Raw genomic sequence first — 21,429 nt, 5'->3', positions numbered from 1 at the left:
ATTTAGGTAGGTTTCTTTCTTTGTTTATTGCTCTTAAAAAAGAAAAAAGTACTAATCAGGTGAAAGTTCCTTCGCCCTTTATAAGTGAGCAATTAATGTTGAAGAAAGCTAGAAAGTAATTCATGCATTAACATTACGCCTGACAAGCAACAGTTGCATGCGCAGCATGCAAACCAACAAATACATCTGTATGGAGATTCCAAAACTCTTTCTATTCAATACTAGAAATGTGATGACTGCACAATGAGTTTTATATAGATCTAAAGGAATGTGTGAGTTTTCATGTTCATTTAGAGTTTGTTAACTGCAGAGCAGCAGTTCGGTCTCTGAGTACACTATACAAAAATATTGTCTGTTCTTGCAATTGAATTCTTTCCTTCCTGTAATGCCTTGTCATCATGAAACATCTCCTGACTTCAGCTGTGCTCCTCACCCCTCTATATTTCCATGTGTTCAACCACATCATGTACATGTACAGAACTTTCCTGTCTTTGCACAAAATAAACCTTCTGCCTTTGTCTCTATGTCTGCTTCTCATTTCCTGCTGACAGCTCTGTCCATTTGCTTCAAGTGTGCCGTGTTTTCTGATATTACCACTTCACACACACCAGCAGAGGCTGCATCTCCCCATTGCTTTGCAGTAGTGCTGGCAATGCCCAGGGAAGCTGCTCAGCTGCCAGAGTCTCCCCAGCTGCAGTTCTGTGTCCAAGGGCAGTTGCATAGCACAACCCAACAGACAAGACCCAAATAAGCAGCTAAGAGAAGGAGGGCTTAAAGGGTCTGCAGAGCTCAAAACGACTCTTATTATCTGCTTTCTCCTTTTGTACTGTCAATACTTACAAAACTGCTGGGTGTTAGAAGGCCTCTGCTAACATTCTGACAGGTCATTTCTTCCCTTTGAGTTACATCGTAGTCTATAGGCTGGTTCTGACCTGTGCACAGATCTCCAGTTGGGAACAGACTTCATATTTCCAGTTTATAACCTTAAACAGATAAAAGAAACAAATTCCAGATTAATTAAAATTATTTTCTTGAATATATACTTTCAAAGAAAGATGAGCCATTTTAAAGGAAACAGCTTTAGAAGCAAACATGAAGAAAAAACTTTGTTAAGTACTAGTTTTTGTAAATATATCCAATTGCAAAGATTTTTTAAGATCTGAGAGGTTAAAGATTTTAATGTTTAAAATTGAGATATAGCAGCAAGGTCTGCACGGATGAATGGAAGCAATTCTCAATGCAATGAAAAGTTCTTCAAAATACAACCTCAAGAACTACTGGTTACTATAGCCTAAAGAAGGCCACAAAAAAACCCCAACTCCAGCAGGTCATCATTCTGTGATACTTAGACAGCTGTTACCTGCAGTACATCTTTGGAGAGTAAAATAAAATAAATACAAAGTTTGGTTGTTCCTTTTACTTTGTGTTTCAAGGGTGCCCTGAGGTCCCATTTAGACACCATAGCCCATTCTGCCCACAATGTGCATAGCAAAAGGCAAACAAAATCCCTATGCTGAGGCAAATGCAATCCCTACACTGACTGGCAAACAGCTCAGGATGTGCTTTAGAATTGTTTTTTGAGTATTATCTTCAGCTGCACCTTTGGGACAGCACTTCCTTGCAAAGCATACCCTCTCCTATTGTACATGTGAATATACATGAAACTTGAAAGCAGTGCTAGATTTCACATCCCAGAATACAAATTCTGCTTAAGGTAGCTAATGCTGTGTTCTCCGATGTGTGCTGCTGTTGCTTCCAGCTGATATCATTTGATCCTCCAGGGCACAAGGACAAGCATCGCGCACTGGAGGTTACAATTCACATTCAGTGTCATTAAAAATACACTGATAAGCATGTAAGTTATGTTCAATATTGAATCTGAATTCAGTAAAAATCTCTCAGGCTTCCATAGCACAGGCACACAGAATGCTGATTGAATCAGCACTGCAGCGATTAGCTAATGTATTCATTAACTGCAAGGGTTAGTAATGTGAACGTAGCAAATGATACTTAATTACAATAATTAATGCCTAGTGATTCATGAATAATGCATTCCCTATTTACTTATTCATACTTATGAAGCTATTAATGGATAATGATCATTCGAACAGTCTCACTGTAGCTTTACCTGTTTGCCTTGCTGTTACATACTTCTGTCTTACCAATACCCACAGAGATGGAAAGAAGAGCTACAGAGCAGTAACATGTCAAATAGAGCTGTGCCAGAGAGTGCATCAGTTCTCAGTCAGTACTCTTATCAGTTAAAAACAATTTAGAACAATTTTGAGACGTTCTTTGAGATGACAAAAAAATAAATAAAAGATAAAATCACCTTCTTTTTTTTTTTGGTTTTTTTTGGTTTTTTTTTTTTTTGTTTGTTTGTTTTCCCCACCAATTGGTGAAATAACTTTGTTCTCCTTGAGAACAGCACGGATTTGCTCCTGACCTGGATTTTACACTTTCAGATTGTGAGTATTTAGGGCATTTCCATACTTCAACATTTGTTCATTTGTGAAAGCAGGACAGCCATGTTGTTAACACCTGTGATCTGAACAGATTTTGAGCCTAAGTTCAAATGCTCAATGCTAGGGTAGTAGTGCTTGCCAGCTGGGCCAGGGATATGGTAAAACAAAGCAAAGCCAGGAAAGTAAACTGAAACTGGGAAGTGCTGCTGCCCTGGCTCAGGAGCTGCACCCACCTACTGCTCCTCAGCTCTGCCTGTGGGCGCCATGGCTCAGCAAACAGCTCACCTCAACCTCTGCTATGAAAGTCATTGCAAACATCACATGGCCATTTTCATAGCTGTTGTTTTTTTGTTTGTTTGTTTGTTTTTCCACAGCTCCTTGATGTCCTCTGCTGTTTTCTATCAGTCTGTTTTCAAAACACAGGGTTGAGAGAAAACTTCTAAAAGAGTACTGCAAGAAACACATTTAATATGTGTTGTAACATAAGGTACAAAAACATTAGGTTGCAAAGATGATAAGGTTATATGATGTGTCTTAGCTGGGCAAGACAAGAACTCTCCTCATGAGGCCGACATTACTGCATGCATCAGTGCAAAGCAGCTGAATATTTAATGTGTGTGGTAAATATAAGCAGCAAAGGGAGCCCAGATGACATATGACAGCATAACACTCCGCAGTATAGGAATCGGCTCAAGTAGGGTATTCACATAACACATTTAACATTCAGACTAACATGTTTTGTCTGTGCACCGTCCTTTATGTTGCAGAAGCATTGTTTTCCTTTTCTCACCTTCTGATGTTTTCCTTGTAGACTCTCAGTCACATCACATGGGCATTAACTTCAGTCATTGCTCACTTCAGAACACACTCGAGCACTCCATCCCTGCATTGTTCAGATACTATATTTTACATGTTTTTTATCATATGGTTTGTGAGAATTAATGTTCTTTCTTTTCTCTCTCTTTTTTTTTTTTTTTTTTTTTTTACTGGCTTCCAGTGATACTGGAATATTTGATAGAAGTTCTTTCAGAGCTTTAGAATAATTAACTCAGAAATATGTATGTATGTCTATCTATATATCTCTATATATTTGTAAGAGCAGAAACAAGTAGTTCTGTCTTCCAGTGACTTTCAAATAATAATGCTTTGTGTCATTGGACAGCCTGGCCAAAAGCAGACTGAAAACAGTTCATAAAATAAAGACATTTTACTTCTTTAAATCCAAATTACTGAACTCACCAAAAGTTTCTAATAGTAAGACAAAATTCAGCCTCACTTTCGAACTGAAAAATAAAGCCTGGGCCTGTCCTTGATGGCTTTTAAAAAGAAAAATAAACTGGATGGAAGTTGAGGAGTTCATAATGGAAAAGATAACTTACATGGAGTTGGCAGCAACCTCTTGGGGTTCAGTGTTTGTCCTCTTCACTAAAAATGAACAGAACTGAAAGAGAAGTACAAAGCGATAAATGGGATTTACTGCCAGATTGGAAGGTGGCTTCAGAGGAAGTTGTCCACCACCAATGAGAAGTTTGAGAATATCTACTCATTTTTATGCAGGTGCTTAAATAGGAACCATGGTCTTCGGGTGCAACCACTACGTTATTTAGACAGCAGCAGTCCTGTAGCTCATTACTCCTATCTACATACTAGCTCAGCATAACACATACATCTGGCAAAATAATGCTAATGCCTCAGAAACAAATCACATGCCTAGAATTACTATTGAAAGGTCCATGGAGTTACAATGCTTCCAGATAAAGCAAGGGTGGCAAGCTCATCTGCTTATGCATCTCTTGGTGTGCTCCGTATGTGAAGTGTGTTCTTGTGCACAGTGCTTTTCAGTTCTTGTTATGAAACTATTCCAGATAGTGTCTGAAAATATTTTGCACACTTTGTTGGACTTCTAGAATATTTGCCCACTAAAAAGCAATAAAAAAAAAATCCTATTCTCAAAGATCTGAAAAATATTTTGTGTTAAAATGATTAGAAACACGTGTTTTGAAACAGAGACATTTACATGGGAGGAAGAGCTTGTTACTTAAATATCTGAGATTCTGTGTACCAAACTGTAAAAACAATAGTGCTCGCATTTATTCTAACACTATTTATTCTGTTTTCAAGAAGAATAAGAACTGCTGTGACACTGCTGTAATACAGTGGAAAGGACAGGGGAATCGGCAACTGTGCCCTTTACAAACCTTTGCCATTGTTTAGCTAGAGCAGCTTTCGCACCACTGCAGATTGCTCTGGTTGTTGATAGACCATGCAAAATGCCAGGGAAAGGATTTGGGAGCACACAAGCACTATATTCATTAATGAAATGAAAAAATAAATTGACCATTGTAGGTATCATCTGCTATGAAACAATACTCTCTGAAACAGCGAGCTTCTCTCCATGCAGTTAGCATGAAAGTAATATTTCCCTACATGCTTGATCTCACAGTGACTGCACTGACCTTGATTTCAAGTGTGAGATCAGAAATATTTTAAGAAATTTTAAGAACCTTGTGGTTCTTGTTTGCTTTATCCTGCTCAGTGCTTTTGCTCTGCATTCAGCTGAAGCAAGGCTGTGGCTCTGTAAGTAGAAAGACCATTTTAAGTGAAAATGTTAACTCCTCTTGGAGCCATGAAGATAACATCCATAATTTCTAGAAGTCCTCTACAGCAGACTGGTGTGCTACCTTTCTTGTTCTGGAACTTGAACTTAGGCTCAAATTGTGAATTGAATACTGAAAGATAAAGGGGAGAATGGTAGTGCTAAGATGAGGAGCTCAAGACTATAGGAACAGGTTAACCAATTATCTGTTTGGCAATGTGTTCTGCCTTTGTTGGGCACAGTACAATGAAACTTTAAAAATAAAGTTACTGTATTGCCTTGTCTTAGCTGCTCAGAGTTAATAGGTCTAACTTAGTTCCTTTAGTTAAAAGTGTCACAAAGTCTGTACCATTAAAATCCAAAGGAGAATGAATTTGAGACCCATTTTATGTAAGAATAGATTAAATTACAACAGATTCTATTAATGCAGTATGTTAAGGTGGAAAGTTATCTACACTGCTTGTATAAAAATCATTCCCCAGGATAAATGCTTCAGTGCTTAACAAGTCACATACTGGCATTCAGGAATGAAGTCCTGAGTATCCCATTTGTACAAACTCCTGGTTATTCCAATGCTCAAGACAAAACCAATAATCCTATGAGGAAGGCGAAGTCTGAGGAAGTCTTCAGTTTCAGTTTAACTCTGTGACTTCATCTTGATAGTGTTTAGATATCTTTTGCTTATATCTGAATATGATTAATTCCTCACATAAAAATAACAACATCGTAGACTTTAAACTGAGCTCAGTTTAAATCCATCATTCATGAGGATGGACAGTGGCACCTGCTCTGTTCCTGGAGAGTGTCATAGTCTCCTCCAAAATAAATACTGTACAGGAACAATGCCAGCTTGCAACAGTTCCATTATATAAGCAAAAAGACTACCCATCAGACTCCACCTTTCTTGTACCAGGGCTGTACAAACACCAGCAAGTGACATATGGCCAAGGGTGGAGACCTGGAGATAAGTCCTAGCTAGGCCTCACTAAATCTTGCTCTTGATGGGAGTGTTATGACCAGGGTAGGAGGAAGGAGCCCTCGTATAGTCATCAGAGCAAGAGCTGCTGTACTGGAAAGAGCTTGCATCTGCAGATAAAGGCAAATTTTGATCAAACTCTGCAGATTGTAAAAAATATGCTTACTTCCAGCCTGTACTGAGATCCACAGATCCAAATTAATCACCTGACTGAAACAGAGCTGAGTTGCTCACAGTCAATATGCCTTGCATTAGGCGGACAGAAATAAATGCAATTAGGTGAGACAGCATATTTTTTTCATAAGAAGCATGAACATCAAAAAAATTTAGGAAATCTTAAAAGAAAGGCATTAACAATGCAGCCATTAAATCCTAGCATGTTAGAGTAAATTCCTCTAATGTGAACTACAATGTATTTTCTATCAGTTATCCTTAGGTGGCAGTAAGGTAAAAGCAGGAAGCAAAAAGTGAAGAGAAATCTCTAATGTATTTATAGAGACCTTTTCTGAATGTACTGTGCTGCTTATAACATGTAAAGAGACTTCATAAACTTCTTGCATCTTCAGCAGAAATCCAAAAAGCAATTAGTAGATTCAGCTTCATCCAAGTCACATTCAGTATTGAATGCTGGCACTATTACTACCATGAGCAGCTATTTCACTAGGTATGCAGTACTGATCCAAGTGTCTCTAAGATCAGAATTTAATTTCGTGGGTAAAGACAGACTCAAACATTCCTGACAACAAGAAAGAAGTACACTAAAAAGAAAAAAAAAGCTATAAGGAGATGGTAAATTCACTATCAAACATCTGAATCAAGATTTAAATAGGATTTCAATGAGTGATTATTGATGTAGAGCTGTACAGATTTTTGTAAGAATTTCATGTACACTTTCCAAGCATGCATCACTTCAAAAGTCTTTCTTGAATATAAAAACGTACTGACGTAAGTCCTCTCTAATCATCATCAAGTAGAAAAAAGAACAAACGCTAGGATATAAACATACTTGAAATTTTTATCAAGGAATATCATTAACCAAGTAACGTGACAGTGTCATGTAGCGTGCTAAGGCAAGTATTATGTAGCCAATAAAGGTCTAACTTATACCATTAATATTTACAGTTGGAAGCATGAGATGGCTGCAATCTAAGTGCTGCACCCAACAAAGGCTTGTTGTTGACTTGATACCTTCTTGTCTGACAGTGTGAAACACTCACATAGCTACTTACTTCATCACCACTTGACAGCGTAATATTAATGCTAGGTAGTAACACATGGTTGTTTTGCAGAAGCTTAGCACCAAATAGGAGGAAGAAATTCATCCAGTGCTTTGGAGATTGTAGGCCTAGCTGTGTAGCAGAGAAGTGGAGATGAAGAGTATCTGGAAATTATCCACTGAACTGTAATACTGACTTTGTTTCTGCTTCACTGCACTCTATTGACTCCCTTACTGTGCACCATTGGACAGAGCAGTTTCTTATTCCCATAGAAAGTGGAAAGAGACAAGTCTGCCAAGTTCAGCACAGGTTGCACCAGTTCCTTCCAAGAACCAGGAGTTGGATTAGATGATCTTGCTTCACATCACAGCAGTTGGGTCCAGAGCTCGTGGCAGGTGGCTGCCCTGTGTGAGACATCATTCTCTGACAGTTCCTAAGTGGTGACAATCATAAAGATCTGATTTCAGACATAGAAAAGCATCTGCCACTAGCTTTGCTCATTAAAGAAAAGATCTATTACCTCAGCTGTTGTGAGCTGAGAAGTAGAGGTTCTGAGCAAGCAGTTCTGTGTTTGTAATTCATATTCTGCAAATCTATTAGAATTAACTGAAATCAATAATGCAGAATAATACAGCTGAATCATGCCTAGTCAAAACAACCTCACCTCTTTTACCCTAGAACTGTCCTACCCTCATCTTCAGCACTGTAGCATCTTCCCTTATTCTTCTGCTTTTGGGTTGCCGTCACCCACCTCATTCTCTCAAGACGGCAGGCACAGTCCTTAAAAGGCTACTACTGCTCATAGTTCCAAATCTCTTTTCAAGAGTCATTTCCACTGTGACAACTGTACAGAAGTAGTAAACTCCAACCAGCTAGATGCAGAACTAGCTAGTAACAGAAAGTTACTGTTTTCAACAATAGATTTTTTATTTTAAATATTATCCTAGTCCTTCTTGTGAGATGCTTGCCTGGTAAAGCTTTATTCCATTATCAAGATTTTCACATAGAATCTACTGTCTTGAAGCTGTAATGCAGATATCCCCTATGGAGAAACAACACCTTATGTACTGCACTGTTTAACTATGTACAAAAATAATTCTATATGACACCCCAAAGCATTTCCCAAACTGGAAAGGGATGTTGCACCCCAGAGACTGATACCTTCACAGAAACATTGTCATAGTATTTGTCTAGTCTGCCATTTAGCAGCTCTGGGACAAACTCCTCCTCAGCAAGATTTGCCTGGATTTACACCAGCTATAGATTTTCCCTCCAATGCTTTCAGACGGCAGCAGATGGCTAAGTTTCTACACCAGAGGCTGTCAATAGAATTTTAAAAGGCATCTCATAACAACACATTGGAGCTGCACATTTAATCTGTGCTGCACCAGCGATATGATCTTAAAAAGAGCTGGAGTACACTTACAAAATTAGCACTGTCAGTTGCTGCAGAAATGCTATCAGGGAGTCTTCTGAAAGCCCACAGCTTAATGACAGCTTACCTCCCAAACTGCCAGCCAAATCACTTCTCTGTGTGTAACCAATGCTCAGATGTCTAAGAGAAAAGGCATTTAATGCTGTCTCACATGATGCCGAATCCACCAAAATATCTAATGGAGATTTTAAGGGACTACTTAGGCACTTAAGGGTTTTCTTGGGTCTATAGCTGAGCTCATATAAAGTACAGTGGTAAAAAAAAGTATTATTTCTTCTACCTAAGACAGACCACCCCAGGCTTTTTAAAGACCATCATTTTTGAGCCTGGGCCACCTCCATTAAACAGTTGATATACACCATACATCAAAACTCCAAGTAGAAAGAAAAAAAAAAAAAAAAGTAATTACTGTATATAGTCTGTTGTTCTGAGATGAATTCCTAAAAGTGGGCATTTGAGCTTGAAGAACTACATCCAAAAAGCTAATACTATAAACAGAAGTACCTGAGCTGGCCATTTGTGATAGCATCTGTGTAGAGGGTGAGCTGTTTTGGTGTAAACGCAGCATTGTCTCTATATGATCCAGAAATGATCTTGCAGTCTGATGTGAAAAGGAGGAGGTATCTACATGCTGATTGGGCTGTAAGACCAAGGCCCTTGTGACACTCCTGTTTTAACCAAAGGCTGCGTTACAATTAGCTGCAACGTTTTTGAGATCTCCACCATCACTTTTCAATTTCTTTTTCCACTATAACTAGAACAAACTTCCTTCTCTGTAGAGTCACAGCAGTGAGGCTTCATGTGTCAGGAGGGAGGCTGTCAGAATTTCTTAGGAGGCACATAAATCCCTACGAGTGAAGCTAAATCACAGATTTCAATCATCTCTGACTTCTTCATTTTCTCACAGGACACCAAAGTAGTAATTATTCCTTAATAAAACAGATTGTATTTTTTCCCCCGACCCGTAACTGCACAATCCAGATAATCAATTTATCATTATAGCTGCTAAAATTCTCTCTGCATTCATGCCTTGATTTCATGAAGAGTTGTCAGACAACGAAAAGCTGACGTTTTCCAGGAAGGAATTCATTCAGTCTGTCATATTTCAGTTAAGACAAACTACTCAAACTACAATTCATAAGCAAATGTCTAATAAATAAATAGGTGTTTGCGGGTTTTTCTTCCAGACATAAATATCCACCTGAAAATGAAGAAATAAAAGTTACTTACCTACAGACATTCATCTTTGAGGCAGGCTGTCTGTACTGTGGATCTTCTGTGCACATCCAGAGAGCTCATCCAAGCTTTATATTCAGAAATGGTCGTTCAGCTACAAATAAGACTCAGGGATCTCATTCAGGCCCTACAGCAGTGGAATTACCTTTTCCTGCAGAAATATCTCAGATGCTGATAGCAGAAAAAAAAAGAAAAAAAAAAATCTATGAAAATTCAGGACTTTCTACAACTCTATGTACAGTATAGATAAATTTTCAGAAGACTACAAGGATACATGCAGGGTGACAGGGTGGTCTGCTCTCAGTGGATGTGTTGTCAGAGGGGGAAAATCACAAGATCTGGAGAGAAAAAATCCAGTGGGGCTACATGGCATGATGTAGGAATCACCTGCACACAGATGGCAGAGCTAAATGCAGCCAAGCACATGGGACGTGTGGGCAGCCTGATCTGACACTATGAGCCAGCTGGTTGCAGAGGAAAGCAGTAACACCTTTAAGCAACGGCACCAAGTCTGAATCTGAGCCTTCTATAAACAGTCTTCTTGGTCTTCTGTCTTGCTTTCAGTAAGAAAGCAAAACTAGCAAGTGTTTCTAGGTCAGCATTCTTATCAAATAATCCTGAAGCTTGCTAGGTACCAGTTCTAAAGTAAATCAAGTACTACAAGTTTAAAGAAAATGACATTCTTCACACAGAAAATAATAGCTATCTAACACGATGGCCATAGAAATTGTTTTTTTGAAGCTGATGAGATAAAAGGAAGTGAAGTGGGCAGAAGGAAAAGGAGTTGGAAGAAGTGGCATCACCAGTGATAAACAGTGGAAGATCAGCCAAAGCGCACCACAAACACCTTTCTTACCAAAGGTACAAAATTATTTACACACCTGGTCAATATCAGTGACAAACACACTCAACAGAGTGATGTGCTGCCCACATGGACAGCAGCACAAAGAAAGCCAGATAAAGAGGATAAAGCAGTTAAAGGAAGTAGCTAATGGGTACAGAAATTAAAAAATCATTTGTTGTTCCCAATGGTCAGTGCAGTATTCAGCTTAACTCAAAATGGATTATTGGTTCAATTTTGCAGCCAAACAATCAGGACAGCACAACTCACAAGACATCGTGGCTCATGCTTAGCATAGGCAGAAGAGATGCTTCTAACATGATGCCAGGGAGAATGCTTGGTACTTGCTTGCGAAACTGGAAAGCAAAGCAAATAATGGAAAAAACAATCTAATCATCATTTAAAGTACTTAAATTGGAAGAAAGTCAATCTATGGATTTATGGCCTCTTTACAGCTGTTGAAAAATTGCAGTCCCCCAAGCTGAGGTTATCAATGCATCTTATTATATGACTCATTGGATTTCTTCTACAGCTACTAGGTTTCTTATTTGAAATCAGCCTTTAATAGAATGATTTGCTGATAAGATGATTGTAAACCCTCACCGAAACCAATTCAGCATATCTGTGGGCTTTCTAAGAGTGATAATGGCTTTTCTTTGGCTAGACAGTATTATCCCTTTATACTTCCAAAACCTTCCAAAGTAGTTCTGACATGGTCTAGTATGATTCAAGCCAATCACCCTTAGTTACTTTAGCAAATGGTATTGATTTCAGAGCAGTAAATCTGGATGTCTTGGATCAGATGTTTTTACTGCAAATGAAGTGATAACCTCATGGCTGGTGTCAGGGCTTCAGATCTGGAGACGTCACTACTAAGAGCTCTACTGCACACAAGCAATTGCAGAATTCCCAGAAAGCACTGCACACGGAGAGAAGGGAATTCTCCAAGGCTGGGCAGTTGCTGTGTTTTAAAGTTTATACGGATGTCTCTGTCTTGTAAAGCATCCAGAATCTGTGCTGGCATGAAGCTGATTAATTCTTAATGCCCAGTAGCAGAGACATACATCTGCTTTCAGCCCACATCATGCCATTCCTTTTACAACCTGAAGACACATACCAGTGGCCTCAGTCACACTTCCTATGCCAAACTCACGCCCACATCACAGTGTCCCAAGCATCTTGTGCTGTTTCTCTTAGACATGAGGGAGCTGCTTCTCTGGCAGCACAGCAATCTCCTCCCTCCCTGGCTCTGGCTCAGCACTTGTGTCTGGGACCATAATTCTCATTCTCCATGCAGCAAGCAGTATTAGATCAGCTAAGTTGTGCTGATGTAAAACACACAAGAGGAAGAGGCACTGTGTATTTTGCTGGTTCCCTTGTGCTGTTCCACTTGCCTTTGATATTTGGCACATGTGGAAACGTTCACATATATAGCAAATCTCAAATGTTTCGCTCATAAAATGACCGTTTGGAAGGCATCTTGTTTAAAGATAACCACACATACATGAGATTGGAATGTGCTACTGAGCTTTGACTCATGAACTGGGCATTTTTTATCCAAACAGTTCATCTAACAAAACAAGTCATGGAACCAAGGTTAAAAATCAGCCTATCACAATCACCAAATGAAAATATCTATTCTGTACAGTTAAAATCCATTGTAATTTTATCTAAATACTCAAAATAACTTTGACTAAACAATTTAAAAACTTAAAAAGTGGATAAACTATAAAATGAAATCAACAGTAAAAAACCCCCAAAGCATGTTTTTCTTTTGGATAGAAATGTTTCCATAATAGATTTGCCTTACACTTGCTGACATCCAAAGACATATAGAACACACTACATAAAATACTTTAGAGAGAAGCAAATTGGCCTTCTAATATTAGCCAACTTAATTTTATTGGTAGTACAATGACACAGGAAGCCATCCATATCAATTACTATTAAGGATACAGCTTTTACCAACAGCTACTGTATGTAGGGAGCAAGTGAACTCCCAACTGTCATTCATTGGTTACCTTTTAACAAGGCTCATAGCATCACTCAAGTGGGAAGAGCCCTGAAGCACCAAGATGTTTCTGAAAACCCTGCTCTGTGCATTATTCTTTTGGGGATCACCACCAAACACTGTGATGAGCAGATCCTAGAACTATCAGAGGCAGAACTTTTCTGATTCCTTTTCCAGACCATCCAGTTCATTCTCCAATTTAACTGTTTAACCATCAGTTACTAAAGAGGCAGTTGCTTTTGACAGGACCAGACTGTAGAGCCTTCTGGCAACTCTGCTATCAGTTCCCTGCTTTGCTAAAGGGTCTACCTACATTGTATGCTTGCACAGTGATCTGCAGGCTGGTAAACCAATGCACAGAACTTGGACAGTTGATTTTTTGGATTAATAGAAGCTACGTGCACTTTTCAAGTAATTTTTTCAAGTTTGAGTCACATGCAGATCAATGTAAATGTAATGAACCGAACATAAATGAAATAGGAATGAGGACTGAAAAAAAAAAAAAAAAAAAAAAAAGTCTAGTATATTGCTGTAAGGTGCTATGAGTGAAGTTTCTGCAATAAGCAACTAATGGGTGAAGGAAAAAAGGAGTCCTGTTAGGGTAATTTTAACTTGAGAATGGGGCTTATGTACGTGGTTACATTCCACCTTTTCTTTCCTCTCCAGTTCCTTTTTGTTAAACTTATCCTAAGAAATAAATGTATTTGAAGAATATCACACATGAAAGTGTTTCCAATAGATATAGACATATTTACAACAGAAATTAAAAGAGCAGGGACTAGAAAACAGAAGGATGATTTCAGAATGTTCACATATCAAAGACTCCAATAATGCCATCCATCAGCCTATTTTAGTACGTTTCTTTCATAACCATCATATTCAGCTTTAGGATGAGAGCTAACCAGCCTCTTGTTCCTCAGTTTCCCTGAGCATGAAATGAAGATATTTAATAAACAGCCTCTGAGAATAAAACTTCCATCAAAAATTTGTGGTCTTTTTGATACAACAGGAGAGAGCAGAGAAATTCTCATATTTCAAACGTACCTGCAACATCATTTTAGAATGAAACCACCTCAATCTGGTACAATTTAAAGGACACCAACATGTTTCATGTCACCTTACTTTAAGGTTGGATTTATATAGTCTTTCACCTGCACTAAATTATTTCTGTTGCCAAAAAAAAAAAAAAAATGTTTTTAAAGTCATTGGAAATGTATATGGAGTCATCAAGGACAGAGGAAAATAATAGCCCAACCGGTCATGTATTCCCTAGAGAGATTCCCTGAGCCAATCTTGCTTTCATTATTATAGCAGGACCTTTTACATCAGCATGGAGGTAGAGAGAAAAGAGGCAGGACTGTTTTATGGTTCACCCTCCGGCATTACTGACCTGAACAGCACGAGCTCCAGCACTGCACACAGGGCACTGCCACACAAGTAGCACGTAGTGACAGTGGGTCCATCACTGAACATACAGTCTTTCTCAGGATAGTAGTGGTACTTCCTTAGAAATGACAAGTAAGAAGGTCACTGAAACATCCTGTAACATGCTGTATCTAACTGGAAAAAAAAATCGGGCTTTGACCTGCTATTTTCTATTTGTAAATATTTGGGGATTTGAAAGTTCAGCCTCAAGCACACATTCATCTATGGCAGTTCAGCTGTCGCTTGTAATACAAATCACAGAATGATGGATAGCAGAATCTACCCAGAAGTTCCATTCCTTCCAGGGTCATTCTGTCCACAGTGACCACTTACCTACATCATCCGCATCTCTTCATTGGCTTTCCTCACCACAAACTCTTTTTTTTTTTTTTTTTTAAAATAAACTAAACCCACATATGTAGATGCATATATAAACACTCATCTCCTATAAAATTTGTCTGGTCTTAAGCATTTTAGCTGGCAGATTTGTTTATGCGCACTGTACCTTCTGACATTATCACATTTCCTACTGCCACATGAAGGCAGAAAAAAAGACATAGCATCCTCATATTCATCTTATGCTGTACTGCTGGAGTGTCTGCAGATTTAGCTGCAAAGCGTATGTGGAGAAGAAGAGCTGGATGAATATTTGAAAACATTTGTGAGAATATACTGATATTCATTTCTCACTGAATAGATTTCAGCTGTGCTCATGTGCAGCCTCTATATGCTTATTTCATGCAAACATGCTAGTAGAAAAATTTACTGGCAGGAATGGCTGTATAATAGTTACAATTTACACAAATATTTACAGTAAGCAAATTTTCTATATGCAAGTATTCACAGAAACTTGACTTCTCCAGCAAGAGAAACAGAAATATGACTGTCTATATAGCCAGCCAGAATAGCTCGTATTTAACTTACAGTACTGAAAACTAGCAGTAATATGTTCACAACAGAAGAAGGAAGATGAATTATTATTGAAGTGGCTAAATAATTTCTGAATTACTGCTGAAGTCCACAAAACTGTAGCTCACAGACTATTTTCAAGCAAGAAGTTGTAAAATGAAATGGGTCATTACACTAAAATTCATCCAGTTCTGCCTTGTATATTAAATACCCCACAGGGTGTGTGTAATTTTCCAGACTCCAATGAACAAACTCTGGAGGGGCTAACTTGCTTATCTTCCAATAAACCATGCTTAAGCAGTAGCTTCTTTATGCAGAGTTTTAGCCATAGAAGGGTTTTAGTTTTCCTTCCATGGTAGTAGCTGAAGTGTGTCTCAGTACTCTCTTGACATAAATTATATTGCAATTATTTCAATCCTTCCAGTTGACAACTGACTTGATCTCGAACGTATTCACCTCCCTTGGCTCAGTAACGCTGGCTTTATTGATCCTCTTCTTGGCAGTTGTGGTTTCAGTCATTGCTGCCAATAAACGGTCAACCCAAGGGACCTACAGCCCCAGCCGGCAGGAGAAAGACGGCGCCCGTGTTGAGATGTGGAGCTTTGTGCAGCCACCGCCAATAGAGAGACTCATTTAAGGGAAGGCTCTCCTCCATCCTGGAAGATGAATGGATGTGGACAAGGTACACACGTTAGATACGTTCATTCACATTCTGCTGCTGGAAGCACCTGTTGTAAAGATTACAACGTCAAATAATTTCCTCTCAAGTTCAATAACATTTAAATTTTTCTAGCTTTTAAGTGAACCAATGCCATTTATCACTATTCTGGGACAGTTTGTCCAAGGACAATTTTTATTTGCACTGGAAACTTCAGCCTTGGTAATCTGCAGTAGGCATTACAGACAGTAATGGCTTCTGCGATACTTGTAAGTGCCTGTCTCAGACTCAACACGAGGAACTGCTTCTTATTTGAGTTTTCCCTTGCGCTGCAGAAGACAATGCAGATCCTAATCAATAAAGACATAATTTTGTTATCAAAGGGTTTATCACTAGAACTGTTTCACCATATTCATCTGTTAATCAGGGATTAAAAGGAAGCTTGCAGAAACTCTCCAAAATAAATGTTTCATGTTTAGTAGGTGTTCTTTCCTTCAATTCTTTCATTTTCCCCGCTGCCACTCTACTTTCTGCTGAAAAGAATTTCACTTAACCTCTTTGGCAAACCCACGTTTCTCTGAGTATGAAGGGTATGTCCTAAAATACCCAGCAGACAGAACCTGACCTTACAGAAGACATAAAACAAAAACATCCTAAACAAATTCTGCAAGTCTATATATTCTCTCATTATGATATAACTTGATGCTTCATTTTATAAAGTAATTGCATCTCACTTTGCCAACATTCTTTGGCTGCCAAAAAGGCAAGTGTGCTCAGAAATGCTTTCCAAAGCTCACAGAAAATACAAGCAGCAGCTTACAGGTAACACACTGACTTAAAAATGATGAAAGAATGACAGCTCTGTAAACAGCGCTGGTGATTCTCGTGGAGTTCAGACTTTCATGTTAATGAGGGAAAATAAATGTTTGTGCCTGAATGTTCCTCTTTTGAAACAGCAATAATACCACCATAATCCTTGGTAGCAAAATGATTGCAACTGTTTGCTGAAAAAGAAACAAATATGTAAAAAGGAGTGGAATGACTGCAAATGTTTGGAAAATATATTGTAATGAGAGAGAACTGCAAATCTTCCAGAGCAGTTAATGGTTAGTGGCAGAGAGAAAAGAATGTTCCAAAAATACACTCAGGTTAAGGTTTTCTTGAACTGTAGTGGCAGATAGCAGTAACTCATCCAGCTAACTTACATATATAGTGAAAAAATTAAAGCAATAAGACATGGCTCCCACACCAACTGAGCCAACAGTAGAGAGGCAACAGAGCGGAAACTTCTTTATGGCATTTTGTTTTTCCTGCAGCTCAGCTTATCTGTTCCTGCCATTATGAAACATCCCAGATGCATGCATCAAACCTTCAGTAGTTGTTCCAGGAGTTGCATAACAGTTCACACACACTCAGAATCCAAGGGTTTAAGTGATCATTTTAACTAATGATCAACTCATAATTCATTTTTGAATTAACCTCTTTGGGGGCTACAGAATATCGATGTCAATCACATTTATTTCCTTATTAGCTGATTATCAGTGACTGATAGTAAGCACATTCTGGTTGCTTTCTCAGTCTTAACAGATATCTTTCAAAACAGAACAGGGCACTATAGTAAATAAGAGTGAATGGAGGGATTCAAATTGAGTTAAAAGAGCAGCACGCTAAGGGTGGAATGGCATCACAACACGAATGCACAACAAATGTTACTCAAGCCCAGTTTACAGCTTTACCACTGAAGCTTATGATTTTGAATGCAGTTGCTGCTGTACAACCACAGTTTAAATCCAGAGTGCAAATGGCAACCAAGGAAAGAAAAAAAAGAAGTTAACAAAAATATGATGCTAAAAGGGAGAGATTCAAGGAAGTTCTTTTGAAATATGGCATTACATAACAATGGCTGTAAAGCTTTTAGTCAAAACTCATTTAGCTCAGCATTTCCCCACTACTAAGGAATAATAGGGAATGCTATGAAGTTTGTTCAGCACTATCATTAATTGAAATGGATATATACATGAAAAAAAGAAGAGCTTGACTCTAATACAAGCTACACAGCAAGAAAGACAGCAAAGAACTGTGTATGAGGATGGGATACAAGGGATACAAAGTCAAAGCAACTTTCAAGATGGCAAAGATGCACCATAAGCTGTGAGAACAAGAGAGTGAACAAGGATAGAAGACTGAAGGCTGGGAAAGGTCTGAAGAGAGAGCTTGGAAAGTGAGGGGGAATCTAGAAGCAGGAATTGGGAGCAAAGAGCAGCAGTGGCTTTGGAACAGAAAGGCAGATGCAGGGCATGTGCTTCCACATTTCTGCTTTATATTCCTGAATTTCTGCTCAGTGATAATAGCTGTATGGGCTAAAAGGAGGGGGAAAAAATGATAAAGATTTTCAAGTGAATAGAAGAGGTGGGAAAAGAAAATAGAACTGAAAGCAGTAGAAGCATGTAATAAAGACCTAACTTTGAAATCAACCCTGCTTTGAGCAGGAGGTTGGAGTAGATGACCTCAGAAGGCTTCTTCCAGCCTAAATTGTTATATGATTCAAAGAAAAAGGACAACAGAGAGAAAGCAGCTGAAGATGGAGGTCAGTCTGCATGGAGAGCTAACGGGAAGGAAAACGTTCTTGTTCACAGTGAAAGACACAGCAAGGAGGAGGAAGTGGCTGGAAGCTCATTCTGCACTGCTCAGTGGATTGACTTTCTGGATGAAATCTTGGAAACACTGGGAAAACAATCTGTAATAACACACTGAGGAAAGTGTTGTCACACAGAGAATCTCCAGGGCTGAGAAAGATACACAGCCAGGAGTACAGAGAGAGGAAGAGAAAGAAGATGAAAGCCTGAAGAGTTTTCAAGAAGACGAAAGAGAGCTCTGGAGGAATACACTACAAAAGAATTAAATAGACACCCATAAAAGCATAAAGAAATGGAAAACTCTCACTGTGGAACCCGAATGTGGTTTGTAGAAGGAAAATAAAGAAGAGAGAAAGCAAGAGGAAAAACCCTTAAACTAGAATTAGAATAAGTCAGGTGTGACTGACATCTGTCTCGGTGGAGGGGAAATGGTGAAAATAGGAGTGTTGAAAATTCTTGCAAAAGTAAGAGGAAAAATGGCACTGAAAGCCAATGACACTCAAGAAAAGTGAAGGCAAAAACTGGATCACAGACTTTCCAGTGCAGCAAGGGTAAAGCTGGGCATTGTTAACAGTGAGGTCATGGAAAAGGGACAGAAAGGTTGGTGGTGAGTCAGGAAATGAGGTCTACCCAAGTGAGGCAGATCTGTGTAGGATGACTTGAAGCAACTTTTATTGAAAGTAAAGATTAAAATGTGAACATATTATTGTTATTTATGGACATATAAGAAACAAAAAAGAAAAAGCCCCAAGGGAACAAATTCTGTTTTAAACGTACTTTCTGATAAGCTGAATTAAAGAGCAGCACCCTAAAAAGGGCAGGGAGTCAGACTCTGCAGTTGGAAAAGCTTCACAGCACCTGGAGAAGCACAAAAAAGTTCCCAAAGTTGTGGCTACTTAGCAAGCTGTAGTGACCACAGTGAAGAAGCCTGACCCTTTTGGGCCATATCTCAGCCAAGAAACAACAGTTAAAGCAAAGGGGAATACATCATAGAGAGCATCTAATACCATCTTTGCTGAAATTTCAACCAAGGATTAAGCAGGTGCTGAGCTATTTCCTGCTTCTCAGCCTGGGTCTATTATAGAATACATAGTGAAGCACACAAGGAGGAGGAATAACATATAAGAGTCATGGAGAGCACCTGCAACTCCATACAGAACACCTAAAGAATTCTGAAAATGCATTTTCTAACTATCTCTCTTTGACTCAAAAGGCACAAGTAAAAGAATTTGTAATCACTTGCAGCCTATCCATGCAGGAAACAAATGCACAATATGGCCCCAAACCTCACACATTTGAATTTTCTCTTTATGTCTACCAGTCTTTTGCAAAGAAAAAGGTGCTAAATTAAAGCATGTGACCTGCTCTGTGCCATATCCCTCTGAAGGTGCACAGAAGCATGGGGAGAATTAAGTAATTGATTCCTCCCTTTTCACAGTCCCTCCTGTTTTCTCTTGGAAAGAGGTGACACCCAGCCTGCAAAGTTGCAAGGAGAGCCTTTGGACAGTTAGAGGAAAGTTTGGGTTAGAAAGAATAAAAACACTGTGTCTGCAATTTGGCCAGCTCCAAATGATTGTTGTGTACTATTGTGTTATGTGCCTTCTCCATCTTATGTAAAATTAACTGTTCCTTCTCTGTGTGTACATTGTATATTCACAGCCTAGATGGTGTATGTTACTATGTTCTGTGTACAGTATAAAAATGACCAATAAATGAGAATTATATTGAGCTCCATGTGACATACATTTTGTGCTTTATGAGGTTACTTAATGATGTACTTACAAAAGAAATTATTCTCACACCAGGACTCATTTGCAATTTTAAAAGTTCAATTTACAGTTTGGAATCAAGCGATCAAGAAATATTTTACCTACATGGAAATGAGGTGAATGTGCTTTGTGTGTCAGACCACAGGAACTGCCCCATTCAGTGCCGGCATCTGCACCGCTGCCAGCATTGTGTTCATCCCAGGGCGAGACATTGTGCCACAGCCCAGGGTGGCATGGATCAGAACAGCTTGCACAGAGCTAATTTATACAAGCTGAGACTCTTGTGCTCTGTTTTTTTTGTTGTTGTTGGCTTTTTTTGTTGTTTTGTTTGTTTGGTTTTGTTTTGCATTACTGCAGACCTTACAGTGTTGTGGACAAAGGCAGGTAGAAAAACGACAGAGCAGCAACAAGCTTGTTGCCTTTAAGCAAATTTCATTTTCACAGTAATGGGCATTCTGCCCACTTGAACATTTTTTCTGATGCTTTTTCAACAAAGACCAATGACCTCAGAAAATAAGATTCTTACTGTCCCAAAGACAACAGTTAGTGGCAACTGAAAGGGTCCCCTTGGATGTTTTTGGCTATGGTAACATTTCACACTGCACCTCATGCTCCCCTGCAGCCAAATCTTCAGTGTCCCCAATTGCTCTGCTCTGTTCCTTGGGCTATGTTAAACACCAAGACTTGTTTATAACTATAAATAACTGAAAATATTTTGTTCTTCAGAAGTTTAAATAAAACTATATTTATTGTTCAAATGCACAAGTTACTGTGAGTACACAAGTGTGTCAAGTTGAGAAGTTTAAATCAGCAGTATCCCCTAAAGCCCGAACCGGAAAACCTCTCAAAGCTAATCACAGCATCACAGAATGGCCCGGGTTTGAAGGGACCTCAAGGATCATCAGTCTCCAACATCCCCTGCCAGGTAGGGTCACCAGCCTCCCCATTTACTAGACCAGGCTGCCCAGGGCCCCATCCAACCCAACCTTGAACACCTCCAGGGACAAGGCATCCACAACCTCTCAGGGCAGCCTGTTCTAGCACCTAACCATTCTCATAGTAAAGAACATCCCCCTAACATCCAACCTAAATCTTCCCTTCTTCAACTTGAAACCATTTCCCCTTGTCCTGCTGGACATGCTTTGCCAATATTTTAGTATCTGGACACAGAAAACCTTTTCTCTCCCAAGCAATTAACACTGTCAACCGTAACTGAGCCTTCAGGCTTTTACACAGGAAGCACTGCTTATCTATA

At 39.0% G+C, this 21,429-nt stretch overlaps 1 protein-coding gene and 1 long non-coding RNA gene across 3 annotated transcripts in view; one reads left to right on the top strand and one right to left on the bottom strand.

The window, feature by feature from the left end:
• Positions 1–15,536, bottom strand: part of LOC107317101 — a 59,418-nt gene extending 43,882 nt beyond the window's left edge. Inside the window, exons 1-4 of the long non-coding RNA XR_004308177.1 lie at positions 14,168–15,536; positions 9,920–10,096; positions 3,845–3,906; positions 841–983 (exon numbers count right to left, since the gene is read on the bottom strand). This is a non-coding gene — a long non-coding RNA (uncharacterized LOC107317101). The remainder of the gene's footprint in view (positions 1–840; positions 984–3,844; positions 3,907–9,919; positions 10,097–14,167) is intronic.
• The window catches only part of CRB1 (crumbs cell polarity complex component 1), an 85,456-nt gene extending 65,323 nt beyond the window's left edge, over positions 1–20,133 (top strand). Inside the window, exon 12 of one of the 2 annotated variants that reach the window (XM_015869340.2) lies at positions 15,536–20,133. In XM_015869340.2, the coding sequence (XP_015724826.1) occupies positions 15,536–15,748 (213 nt within the window). In that variant the 3' untranslated portion in view covers positions 15,749–20,133. The remainder of the gene's footprint in view (positions 1–15,535) is intronic. The other variant, XM_032446233.1, reaches the window with a different exon arrangement.
• The last annotated feature ends 1,296 nt before the right edge of the window (positions 20,134–21,429 follow it).

This window comes from Coturnix japonica, chromosome 8 (assembly GCF_001577835.2).
Source record: "Coturnix japonica isolate 7356 chromosome 8, Coturnix japonica 2.1, whole genome shotgun sequence".
NCBI lineage: Eukaryota > Metazoa > Chordata > Aves > Galliformes > Phasianidae > Coturnix > Coturnix japonica.
The sequence above is the reverse complement of the archived record's forward strand: the minus strand, read 5'-3'. Positions and strand labels throughout refer to the sequence as shown.